The sequence below is a fragment of the Uranotaenia lowii genome, chromosome 1 (assembly GCF_029784155.1).
Source record: "Uranotaenia lowii strain MFRU-FL chromosome 1, ASM2978415v1, whole genome shotgun sequence".
Lineage (NCBI taxonomy): Eukaryota > Metazoa > Arthropoda > Insecta > Diptera > Culicidae > Uranotaenia > Uranotaenia lowii.
Window position 1 is genome coordinate 119,040,408 of NC_073691.1, and position 13,718 is coordinate 119,054,125.

General features: G+C 36.0%; 2 protein-coding genes across 5 annotated transcripts in view; one reads left to right on the forward strand and one right to left on the reverse strand.

Moving 5' to 3' along the window:
- Positions 1 to 7,276: 7,276 nt before the first annotated feature.
- LOC129739383 (peroxynitrite isomerase THAP4-like) lies at positions 7,277 to 7,995 on the reverse strand. Its single transcript, XM_055730806.1, has one exon. The coding sequence runs from the start codon at positions 7,900 to 7,902 to the stop codon at positions 7,414 to 7,416; it is 489 nt and encodes a 162-aa protein (XP_055586781.1). The 5' UTR covers positions 7,903 to 7,995; the 3' UTR covers positions 7,277 to 7,413.
- Positions 7,996 to 9,165: 1,170 nt separating this feature from the next.
- The window catches only part of LOC129739381 (phosphofurin acidic cluster sorting protein 2), a 105,032-nt gene continuing 100,479 nt past the window's right edge, over positions 9,166 to 13,718 (forward strand). For 2 of the 4 annotated variants that reach the window (XM_055730802.1, XM_055730805.1), the window contains exon 1: positions 9,166 to 10,394. In XM_055730802.1, the coding sequence (XP_055586777.1) occupies positions 10,276 to 10,394 (119 nt within the window). In that variant the 5' untranslated portion in view covers positions 9,166 to 10,275. The remainder of the gene's footprint in view (positions 10,395 to 13,718) is intronic. The other 2 variants (XM_055730803.1, XM_055730804.1) reach the window with 2 other exon arrangements.

The window sequence follows — 13,718 nt, forward strand, 5'->3', positions numbered from 1 at the left end:
GATTTTGTCCGAGGATAAAAAAACTTAAATAGAACTCAAACAAGACCATTTCCATAACATTTAAATGGTAATTTCGGTTCAGAGATGATTTATTTTCGATAACTCCAAGAAACTTTTAGTAAAACTTTCTACATTTGAGAAAAACTAATCATAAAACAGTGTTCAATTCAAAAGCGAAAAAAGCACACATACAATTAAAAACATTCAAAATAAGCCTTAAACATAGTTCAACAAGGTTCGGAAGTGTTTTCTGGAAGTTTTTAAGTCAATAAAACTTAAATATACCATTGTAGTAGAGTAGTAGTAGATCATCCATCTTGGAAAGTGGGATAATCTCCAAAAGAGATTTTCATCTAATGGAGGATGGGAAAGATAGAAAATTATTTTATCATTTGCATTTAAAAAATTAAAGGCCAAATCTATTCGAGCTTCTTAGAAAAAAGGTGGGTTAAAAAAAAAAATTAGATCGTGATAGGTCACTTCCATCTGTACCGTTGAGCCGTCAACACGTACGCCGGAGCATCGTATCGTTGCTGTGTACCTGCAGGAACATTTTACATTATTTATTTTTTCCTTACCTGTATTTCAATCAGCACTTTTCAGTGCTAAAATTATTTTCATTTTCTTTTATTCATATTTTCTCTTTTCTTTCCAGCATGGGGAAGTCTTCGGCCGGCTCAAGGGCCGGAAGAAAACGGATTGCTGAACCTAATCCAGGGCCATCTGCCAAAAAAGTTGAAATTTCCAATTCATTCGATGTCCTTCATAACATCGGTGATGAGGAAATATTCATATTTAATTCTGATAAGAGTACTAAGAAACCTTCTTCTTCTTCTTATACTCTTAAAAACGAAAAGATTCCACCAATAACGGTCACGATTCCTGACTTCAATGCCTTTCGAAAAGAAATCGTCACTTCCGTCAAGGATGTGAAGATTTCTTTTCAGATCGGTCGAAGGAGAACTGCTCGTATATTGGCGGAATCTTTTAATGATTTTCAAAAAATTTTAAATTATTTGAATAATAAAAAACACCAATTTTTTACGTACGACACTAGAGGTGATCGTCCTTTTAAAGTTGTACTTCGTGGTCTCACCGGCGATCAGACACCGGATGAGACCACAACTGAATTAAATTCTTTGTTAGGTTTTTCTCCAATTCAAGTAATTCAAATGAGGAAAAGAACCAACACGAATAATACCAGTAGTGTTGGTTTTGCTCCTGAACTTTATTTGATCCATTTTAAAAAGGATCAGGTTAATAATTTGAAAATTTTGGAAAAGGCTCGTCTTATGTTTCATTGTCGAGTAAAATTTGAACCTTTTCGTAAATCCCATACCAATTTTTTACAAAATATTACGCAATGTCGTCGTTGTCAAGCTTTTTGTCATGGCACTAAAAATTGTAGAATGAATGCCAGATGCATGTTTTGCGGCTCATTCGATCATGAAAAATCTAAATGCCTTTTTGGTGGTGATAAGCCAAAAACAGAATTTTTTAAGTGTGCGAATTGCGCAGGTAATCATTCCTCGAATTCTCTAGATTGTCCCGTTAGGGCAAAAATTGTTGCTTCTAGGAAAAACCCCAAAGTTTCCAGAAAAGTTTCTTCTCCTCCTTCCTCTTTTTCGTCTACACACGTCAGACCGGCAAACAACCTGCCTGTTCGCGGTCAGCCTCGGCCTACATTGGAATCACGGCTGGGTAATACCCGAAGTGATTTTAATGTTACCTGGGCTGATTCTGCGCCACAGACTCGTTGTTTATCGTTCTCAGAGGTGGTTGAAAATGGGTTGCCCTCTTCAGGTTTAACTAATAAAAATGGGAAAAAACCAAGTCTCAACGTTCATGCGAAGGCTTGGGAAAATCCCCGAAATTCAAATACTTTTTCTTCTCCTTCCTCTTCTGATTCTAACAATTTTGTTGATTTGGGTGAGATTACTGAGGAAAAATTAAAATTTTTGCATCAAAATTTAATGGAAATGATGCAACTTATGTTGAAAGCAAATTCAATGTTTGAAGCTTTCCAAACTTCTTTTAATTATGCTAACAAAATTATTATGACTTTACGATTCTCTCATGGATCCAATAGATGTTTAAATATTATGAATTGGAACGCTAGATCTTTGCTGGCTAACCAAGATCACTGAAACTTTTTTAAAGCCAGACAATAACTTGAAAAGCAATGCTTTCTTTAAAATTTTACGAAATGATCGACTTGATCGACAAGGTTGGGGGTGTAGCTATTGACATTCGTCGACGCCAATTTCAACGAACTAGGGATCCTTATTTGAAATTAATTTATTGCGACCTTCAAAAAGAGATAAAACGTCGTTTAAATTTCATTCGTAATGAAAATTTTGCTAAAACAGTAGAGGACATAAAACCCTACTCAAAGCCATTTTGGAAATTAACTAAAATTCTAAAAAAGCCCCAGAAGCCAATTCCTACTTTGAAAGATGGGGATAAACTTCTTTTAAATAATTCAGAAAAAGCTCAAAAATTAGCCCAACAATTTGAGTCTGCTCATGATTTTAATTTAAACGTTGTAAGTCCAATTGATGCTCAAATTTCCCTAGATTTTGATGATATTCTTTCTAAGCAAATTGTGTTTGAAAGTTCTTGTGAGACAAATATTGATGAACTTAAATTGATTTGCAAAAAATTTAAAAATATGAAAGCCCCGGGGGAAGATGGGATTTTCTATATTCTTATTAAAAAGTTTCCTAAAAGCACTTTAAATTTTTTAGTTAAAATCTTCAATAAATGTTTTCGCTTGGCTTATTTTCCCAATAAATGGAAAAATGCCAAAGTAACTCCAATTTTGAAACCTGGAAAAAGTGCTTCAGAGCCTTCAAGTTATCGACCAATTAGTTTGCTTCCTTCTTTAAGTAAACTATTTGAGAGAGTTATTTTGAATAGAATGATGATTCACATTAATCAGAATTCTATTTTCCCTGATGAACAATTTGGTTTTCGTCATGGACATTCTACTACACATCAACTTTTGAGTGTAACTAATATGATTAACGCTAGCAAATCTGAGGGTTATTCAACTGGTGTTGCTCTTCTTGATATTGAAAAAGCTTTTGACAGTGTTTGGCACAAAGGTTTAGTAGCTAAATTAGCTCGATTTGATTTTCCTGTATATCTCACCAAAATTATTCAAAATTATTTGACTAGCCGAACTTTGCAAGTAAGCTATCAAAATTCATGCTCTGAAAGGATACCCATTAGAGCTGGTGTCCCTCAGGGTAGTATACTTGGGCCTATTTTATACAATATTTTCACTTCTGATCTTCCTGATGTCCCAGAAGGAAAAGGTAGAAGATTATTTGCTGACGATACTTTGCTTTCAGCCAAAGGTCGAAATTTACGGGTGGTACGCAGTAGATTGCAACAAAATTTAAATTCCTTTTTGAATTACTTGAAAATTTGGAAAATTTCTCCTAACGCTTCCAAAACTCAACTTATTTTATTTCCCCATAAGCCAAGAGCAAATTTTTTAAAACCTAATGAAAATCATTCCATAACTTTTAATGGGGTTTCTTTAGAATGGTCTGATCACGTGAAGTACTTGGGACTCACACTTGATCGGAATCTTTCTTTTAAGAATCACATTGAAGATATTCAATCTAAATGTAATAAATACACTAAATCTCTTTATTCTCTCATCAACAGGAAATCCCGACTTTGCCTGAAGAATAAGATGCTTATTTACAAGCAAGTCTTCCGACCAGCGATAATGTATGCAGTTCCGATTTGGTCTAGCTGCTGCGCGACGAGGAAGAAAGCCATCCAGAGGATTCAGAACAAGGTTCTGAAAATGATTTTGCGGCTTCCACCTTGGCACAGCACCGAAGATCTTCATCGGATTGCAGGCATTGAATCTATCGAAGAGATGGCCAACGAAATCATCTCCAACTTCAGAGACAAATCGATGCAGTCTTCCATCGCAGAGATTCGCTCTCTCTACAATTAGTTTAATTTTAGGATAGCTTTAGTTTTTGGTTTAAAATATTTTTTTTTTTTTCACTACAGGATGTTCTCTTTTATAAAAATGCTTGATTGCGCTCAGCAAATTTAGGTCGAATAAATAAATTTTAGTGATTATTAAACTATAGGGCTCTGAAAGTTCATTATTGAACTGAACACCTAATTTAATGTATTAATGTAATATAAATGTAATGATGAATTGGTACTAATAAAGATATATTTAAATAAAAAAAAAAAAAAAAGATCGTGATAGGGAAAGCGAAAGAAAATTATTTTGAAATTCTATTGATAATCCTCAAAACCATATGCTTCTCAAAAAAAAAAATTAAATCGCTAAACACAGTGAATAATCTCAATAAAAACTTTCAAAAGACTTACAAAACATACGTAATTTGTAATTTGTAATTTGTAATTTGTAATTTGTAATTTGTAATTTATTAACTTTAACGCAGCCTGTCAGTTACAATTAACTATTAGTTCAGGTTAAGGAAATCACTTGTGTCACAAAACGCGTGGAATATTAATAAATGTTTTGAAAACGAAATCTAATATTTGCGTTATGAAGCTCTGTTCAACGCGGTCTTGAAGGTTGTTAGCGAGCTGGTTTGTCTTGTCGCCAAAGGCAAGTTGTTCCAACAGGAGGCGCCATACACCAGTATACTCTTCCTAGAGGTTGTGGTATGTTGGGGGATGATGAAGCATTTGGATCGCTCGTTCCTCCCTCGCTGGAGGTGAGAAAGGAGATATGCAGGTAGCTTTTGGTCGTAACCCTGGCGCATGAAGCAACATATACGCCTCCGATAGTTCTCAAGAAGATCGCAGCCAAGTATAAGTCTTCTGGTGGTCTCTGTAGTCTCTCTTCGTTTCAGATTGAAGACAAATCTTGCCGCAGACTTGTAGCACCTTAGCAGCTGGTCTTTACAGGCTGCTGAGAGACCTGGGAAGTAAACTGTATCGCAGTATGAGAAGATGGGGACAGTAATAGATTGGACCAGTTTCAAACGAATTGGAACAGTGAGAACGGATTGGAATTTACGGAAAGTTCTGAGAGTGAGGAAGACTTTTGATGAAATACTATTCACGTGGTCGGTCCAATTCAAGTTGTGATCCATTATAAGTCCTAAGTTCTTCACTTTTTTCATCAGAGGGATGGTTTGATTACAGAAGATAATGTCAATGTTAGGACTGATACTATCTCGTTTGGTGAAGGCAATCGCCTGGGTCTTACTGGGGTTGGGTGAGAGATAATTATTCTTGCTCCACAGCTCAATTCTCGCCAGGTCTTCGTTGATGGTTCGGACAAGTTGATCGACTTCAGATATAGGACCATTTATGTAAATTTGTAAGTCATCTGCATAGAGTTGATAGCTGCATTTTAGGATGGTAGGGAGACTATTTACATATAAGCTGAAGAGCAAGGCACTCAGGCATGAGCCTTGAGGTGTACCATCTGTGAGTGGTAGTTCAGCTGATGTCGCATTAGAACAGCGCACGACCTGACATCGGTTCGTGAGAAAAGACGATATGAGATTACATGCGGGTGACGAAAAACAAAATTCGGATATCAACTTCCTTGCTAGCGATCGATGATTGACTCAGTTGAATGCTAGCGAGACATACGTGGCCAAACAAGAGCCAAATTTCTTAAAATGATACATATAAAGCTTCCAACATTTCGAAAAATCAAACGACTCATTTTGATTTATATTTTTTGTGAACCCGAGCAAGGCCGGGTAAAATAAGCTAGTAGGAGATAAATCTGATATAAACCGCAAACCTTATCTTTTTCTTTTATTCCCATATATTTGGTTTTTTTTACCAATGCCTCAAACGGTCATGCTTGTGGTTAAAAAGAACTAGCTTATAAGCTATAGCTAGGTACTACTTTCTTATTTAACCTTCCAAAGCCGTTCGCTAAACATCCTTTTCGGGAAATTTGAGTTGTAATTTGATTTCGTTCTCCTGGCTGTAAATGTTAACCGATTTTGATGATATTACATTCACTGTGTAAGTAATTTATTCTAATTACTCAACATTTCAAACTAAAGTCCATATGAATTTCCAGGTTATCAGAAACTGGTTCAGAAAGTAAAAAGTCCGAAAATTTAATTTTATTTTCAAAATACTCATAACTTCTGACAGCTCTTCTGTATTTGATTGTTTCATTGATATTTGAAATTGTCAAGAATCCATCTATCCGAGAATGTATAGATATATTGGGGTCCAATGAAAGTTTCGACCGGTATCACAGATCTTCTGGTAGAAAAAAAAAATCTCACTAAAAAACGACATCCAATTTTTTAGCTGTACACTGAGGTTTTTTACGCGGTTTTTTTTACACGGTATTTTTTACGCGGTTTTTTTTACGCGGATTTTTTAATTAACGCGGTTTTTTACTCGGATTTTCGAATTAACGCGGTTTTTGGAAGAAAATATTCTTTTTGAAAGGACAACACTTACAATCTTTTTGTAGTTGGGAAAATTTAAGCTCTGAGACTAAGAACGTGATACATGTGATCTGAGGCCTGAGACTTGAGACCTGAGACATGAGACCTGAGACCTGCAATATGAGACTCGAGAACTGAGACACGAGACATGAGACCTGAGCCATGAGACGTGAGACATGAGACCTGAGACATGAGACATGGGAAACCTAAGACATGAGACCTAAGACATGAGACCTAAGACATGAGACCTGAGCCATGAGACGTGAGACATGAGACGTGAGACATGAGACCTGAGACCTGAGACATGAGACCTAAGACATGAGACCTGAGACATGAGACCTGAGACACGAGCCCTGAGACAAGAGACGATCTGAATTCCACACTGTCAAATAAGCCTCATTATATTCTACTATTCTATTAATCTAATTGAATTTGTTTTCTATCTTAAAAATAAATTATCATTGAACGTAAATTTTTAAATAATTATGGTTCTTACGCGTTTTTTAGTAACGTGCTTTTTTGCGCGATTTTTTGATTAAAATGGAATTTTGACGTGGATTTTCGAAATACGGGTTTTTTTACGCGAATTTTCGAAATAACGCGATTTTTTTACGCGGATTTTTGAATTAACACGGTTTTGAAAATTTCGATAATTTAAACAAATTGAATTTATTATTGCAAGATGCAGCAAAGCACACCGGGTCAGCTAGTTGATTAATTTTCTGAAATTTCAAATGCAGTTTTCTCAAAACAGAGGTCTTGGCTAAAGAGACTATATATTTACCATAGGCTCGTTAGTCTTAGCGTATTTGTCAAAGAATTTGAAGTTTTAAAGCTACGTTTTTAATGTAAGGATGTATTTATTTAACAATTTATTGTTGACTATAAACTGTGTATATCAATGAATATAATCTAATTTTGAATTTGTTATTACCATCACCAACATATTAATACAAGACTTGAAATATGTTCATTATTCGACTTTTTTATAAACCGCAATTAGATGGTTAGTCATGGGGGTATTGCTGGTTTCCATATCGGTGCGAATTTCCAATGTTCCGTCCGAATTCAGCTTATACGTTTTCTTCAAAGCCTTCACCGATGGATCTTTGGCAAATGACATACGGCTAACAGATGTGGATTCCAGCTCAATTAGTCCTTCCTCTTTTGCTACGCCCTCTTCTAGCACTGATAGTCCGAAGTTATGCGATACCATAAAGGCCACCTGGCTTGTTCCTGGTTTGATCCTTAAAAATCCGCTTTCCAGATGCATGGGTGCACCGGTTTCTAAATGCCGCGAACGTGCTTCATAGTTGAGCAAAGGTTGTCCCAAGGATTCAAATTTTAACACTTCGTTATACGAAAAACTTTTGATTGTCGGGAAGTGACCCTTACAGCTCGTTGATTCCCAGCTTCCGATAAGCCATTGGATCGGTTTGAGAGCTTCATGAACTTTGGACATTGTTGAAATAACTCGACAGGATAATAATTTTGTTGAAGGAAAATAAAATTGTTGTTTTATTGAACTTCAAATACACGGACACGAAAAACTACTCATTTTTGAATACTTTTGACGGCAAATTCTTATTATAATTTTCATGACAATCTTATGAGTTTCAATGATTCCACAATGATTCGCCACTTCATAAGAAAATCTTATGGCAAATATAATAGTATTTTTCTGAATGTATCAAATTTCGCTGAAGATACGATTTGATCTCATTTTTATAATCAAACTCTACATCGCATGGAACATTTCACTTAGATATAATCTTGATGTAATCATTGTCGAGGGTAAAATCGCGCTGAATGACAACACTCCAAAATAAAGTTGCAAGAATATGGCGTTTATTCGGGAAAACCGGAAAAAATCCCCAACCTCATTTTCGTCGGGAGCCAGTTTCATTCGATTTTGCGGCATTACAACTTTATTTTGAGATATAGCGGCCTAGAGTGTAACTATACGAAACGTCAAAAATTCACCTGGCATCAGGGATGCTAGATGGTTTCGTCAAAAATCATGAAATTCTTGAAGAAATAATCAAGATTTTTAAAGACACCAAAAATTCTGCTTAAATTGCATAAATAAGGGCGATATACATGTACTTTAGACAGCTTTATTTATGCATGGATGCTAGCAGATCTGTTTGTTGTCCTGAAAATTTCACTATACATTCTTTATCTTTATTTTTATTGGAGGGAAAAAGCCTACATGAAATAAATGGGATCCGTATCAAAAGCGCGTTCATCATTTGCATCAACAGATTACAATTTAAATTTATATGATATATATCATCGAGTATCAAAATTTATCACATAATTCAATAAACATTATTTTCTCTCAAATCTTAAATTATTAAAGTGCACTGCGGAATTTACATTTAAGTGGTGTTTTGGAAGATATGAAAATCGATTTCTGATGAAACGCTGTTGAACGTTCATTGTTCTTATGAGAGGTGCATTTGGACCGTTATTAATGGAAGCATGCGGAACAACCAGGAAAGATTTGAATGGATTCAATCACAGTTGAAATAATGCTTGGAAAATCAGGACAATTCAGTACATTAAAAGAACATTTTCAAAAATCCAGAGAATTTATAAAAATCAGGACGGACATTCGAAAGTCAGGAAAAATCCTGATTTGACAGGACACCTGGCACCTCTGCCTGGCATCGCGGATTGAGCTCACTGGGCTCAGTTGGGCTCACTCGCTCGCCCGACTTCTTTTGCGTTCATTTCATAAGTAGTTGAATTTTCTTTGTGTACGGATGTGTGTCTCTTGATTTTCCTCAACAAACACGGACTGAAATTTTCTTTTATTTTCTGGATTGGGAAGCGCCCTTTTTCGGGAAACGTTTTGTGATTTTCATCTGGGTTTGCCCGTTCAAATTGTGCCCTGTCTCACGACCAATATGCAGGTTTGAAAATGAGTGTTCTCCGACAAGTTAAATTGATTTCGTTTTGTGGCAATTGAGATGATCAGAATGTTTTGAATGCATGGAAGAAGAAGCTGATTATCAAAAAATTACAAATTGTGTTGGCATCGGTTATAAGTGAGGAAAAATAAATGAAAAGAGAAAATGATATTTTGCTTGGTGATGATCAAAGTCGTGAAGTGAAATGAAATGAAAGATGCTATTGAATGGCAATGGTGAGCTACCGGAATGCAAGTAAAGTAAATGAAAAGCAATAATACTAGAGATGGTGTAATAAAATTAACCAGCCAGCCAGCCAGCTAGCTAGCGAGAGTGAAAATAAATTGCGCCACCGCCTAGTTTTCGGCGAAAAAAGTGATTATATTTTCATCGCTATTTTTCTATGATGTTTGAGTTTTTGGTTGAAAACCTTTTCCTGCTTTGTGTCTGTTGGTCAGCGAAAGCAGGCTCTGCTGAAATGACGATGAAAATCTTTTCCACCCACGCCCACCATCATTATTGATGCCTATCCACTAAACACGCAACCAGTGCTTAAATAGGCCTTTGCGAAGAGAAGAATTAATAGCTTAGCAGCAGCAACAACATGTTAACGATGGGTGCAGCCATTTTTATCAACCCATAAACATCCCCAGACTATGGGAACATCGTCTAGGATTTCGCGTGAGGAATTATCCAGAAAAGTTCCGTGGCCCCCGGCAGTTGCCATAGCATTATCTCTGTCCAAATGATTTTGCCCAACGTCAAGTGTTGCGTTGGTATTCGTAAATATTTGTGAGATTATTATGTGTCTATTGGATTTACTAATTGCCTAGTTGCGCTGTGGGTGAAGTTGAGAAGAAATAAGTAAAAACAGGAAAATACCAGCAACAGAAATAAAATTATATACAGTTGATCGAAAAATGACCGACAAAGTGACCAAATTCGAGCGAATGGCCACAAACATGGCTTCCAAGCCGGTCCCAATGAAGCTGTTCGCGGCATGGGAAGTGGATCGGACGCCGTCCAACTGCATTCCAAGGTAAGCTACTAGCCAAGTGTACAATAACAATTTCTCACTCTCTCTCTGGGGTTTTCATCGGGTGGTATAATTTTCACTTCGCTTTGTTGCCCTCCGGGTGAGTGGACATCATGGTTTACTGAATTCTTAACTTTAATCAAATTTGTAATTTATTGTTTATCAACTTCTACGCAGCATGTCAATTATCTTTATAGTCAGGTTAAGGAAAACACTTCTTAAAAATATCCTACTTATTGATTGTTAATAATAATAATAAAAAAAAACATACGAATCAACTAAACACGATTCAAGGCTCGTTTGAAAGCAGTAAGTGAACTATAATGCCTTGTGGATAAAGGTAAGGGGTAATTCAGCCGCTGCATCGTAGAAAACAGATGAATCGTTGCATTCTTTTTTTGTCGTGTCAGCTCCTACAGATGTTCAATATTCTTGACCAAAATGTATTGATGGGAGATAATACAGGTAGAGCAATTTTTGTTTTGCGCAATGGTTGAACAGAATTAAACTTATGAAAGTTTTTTAATACTTCCTCGTCAACATCCAAATAAAACAACAAATTTTTTTCTTCATTTGGCTGAAGATATGTATGTACATTACAGGGAACAAAATTACAAGTCGGCAAACAATATTCCGAGCTGAAAACTCAACAGACAATCAAGTGGAGATTTTTTACATAATTCTTGGTAATATTCTCAATGAAAACGTTCCAACAAAATTAAAGCGACGAACAAATAATAACAAATATCCGCCATGGTTCACGAAAGACCTTGTGCATTTAAGAAATAAAAAGCAGAAGGCATATAAAAACTGGAAAAAGAATCTATCATTAGTCACTAAGTTAGAACACCAAGAAGCCAGTAATCGACTAGCAATACGCTTAAGTTCTTCTTTCCAAGACTATAATATAAAAATTGAGCAAACCATAAAATCGAACCCAAGAAACTTTTTTAGATATGTCAATACAAAATTAAAAATCAATAGTTTTCCAACTCGCATGCACTTTGGCAGCATAAAAGGTCAAAATTCCGACGAAATTTGTAATCTATTCGTCGACTTTTTCCAAAATGTTTACACTAGTTTTTCCGAGCAAGATCGTGATATTTACTTCCTTTTTTAGTTATCTCTCTGATTTAACGGCATTAACTGTAGTAGATTCAATTTCCTTTGAAGAAATATGTAAAACCATTTCTTCCTTAGACAACACTAAAGGGCCCCCAAGCAACCAGAATTCCCTTGAAAGGTTCCATAGAAGCTTAATCAGCTCTCGTTTGTGTCTGAAGAGAATGCTAATCAGCCCAAAATTTAAGTTCTTAAAGCTACTTTCAAGTTCGTTTAGGTGGCTGTAGAGAACGCTATTCAGCTTCTAAGAGAATGTCAAGAAACTTCTAAGCGCCGATAAAAATCCGATTGACAGATTGCTCTGACAACCACATGTCAGATTGCTAGGTTGCCGGTCTATCATGGTCTATCTCATTGATTTTAATTATATTGTTTTGATTACAAAAGCTGCTTACACGCCTAGAGAATTGAACTGCTGCTCTCTAGGTTGCAACGAAACTCACCAGCCTCTCGACCAAGGTATCAGGTATCAGAATGGGGGTAGGCTTAATAGCGGCACGTTATCCAAACATACGGGAAAATTGTGCCTAGCCTTTTTTTATCCAAGATTTCATCATTTACCTGAGAAACCTGAAAAACCTATAAAAGGAAGAAATAAATTCAATCTATTTAAGATGGCATAAAGCCTTTCCACTAGGGATTATTAGCATTAAAGCTCTTTTCTACATTCGGTAAGGAATGATAGAATGTTTTTTAAGTTTAATTTCTTAAACTCAGATTCGCTTAAAGCGTAAGATTTTAATTAGAAGGCCCAGTTTATATACAGATCATTGATTTTTGTTGCTAAGAAAAGACGGGATTTGAGGATAACATTACCATAGGATAGCCGGGAGTGATCATCACAAGATGATATTAAAAGAGGCGGTAAAACACGAGGATATTTCGTTTTAAAGTGCTTTTAATTTTGCATAGATTCGGCCGAGGCGTCCAATACTTCAGTTTTGTGATTATTCTTCGATAGCTCTAGTTTCTCTAGCTAAATGCTAGTTTGTTTCGGTCTGAAGGCTTATGGTTTGCACCTAGTTGGGTGTTAGAAAATAAGTGTCGATCTGTGAGATTTTAGGAAGTTAATGATCAGAAAATAATTGAACAAGGAGTGTGTTCTTCAATTGTGTACGAAGCCAAATGATGGGAAACTATGGGAAAATGAAAATTGCTTGTTTTTTTGTCTCCACGTGTTTTGCGTTTGAATGGTGGGGGACTACTTTGATTGTTAAGTGGATGAATGTGATTTTGAAAAAGAAGTTTGGAATACTTAGTACAGCGAATACTTAACAGAACGGAAAAAGAAGCACACACGGAAAAGCGAAGTGCGGGTAAATTTAGGGGACTAGGCTTGTTTTTCACATGTTGCAGCTACCAAAGTTCACAAGGTCGTATCAGAAGTGGATTCAAACTCGTTCAAACTTGTGCAAACGTAAGTGAAATATTGGTTCCCACGTATTCCAAGATTATCGGTACAAATGCAGATTGCTGTTGACATCGTTGAATGATCCGCTACAAGTGGAAACAGACTTCCTCTTCTACAATTGGTGAGTTCGTTCCATGATATTTCTTATTTATGATTACTGAACTGATGTTGAAATCCGGAAAATTGTACCTTGGAATTCTCAAGTGCCTAAGAAATTATAAAATTCTTATAATTGATTTTTTAGGAGACGTGAGTTGATCCCGCATTTTGTGGAGAAGACAGGGGAGTTTTTTTTTATTGCATCTTACTCTCAGCTAAAGAAGTACAATGTCGGAAACATGATCAAGTTTCATGTAGTTCATGTTGGCCAAATACTGTATAAGTCATGGATGTATGGCTACAATCACCAACTTTTAATTTTGTCTCGATGTTGAAACTTACACATTTATTGCGCAAAATCTTTTGAAAGAGTTCATTTCAAAAGATTTTGTGGTAGTACTAATTTTTTCTCTGTTCTTTCGATATTTATTTTCAAGAGCGAGTATCGGCGCTATATCCAAGGTCAATGACCAGAGATGATGGTGTACAAAAATCCGAAACATTTGGTTTGACTAAATAAAGATGTTTTGGATTTCTGTGCAGAAAAACCTCATTTCCATCCAAAGAAGGACGAACTCACAAGGGTCACCATCAAGAAGCACAGTAAAGTTTAGCAAATGTGCTTCCAACGTGAACTTTTTCAACACTTGATAAACATGGAAACGTATGGTACTGTTGTCCACGTTTCTTCCTCC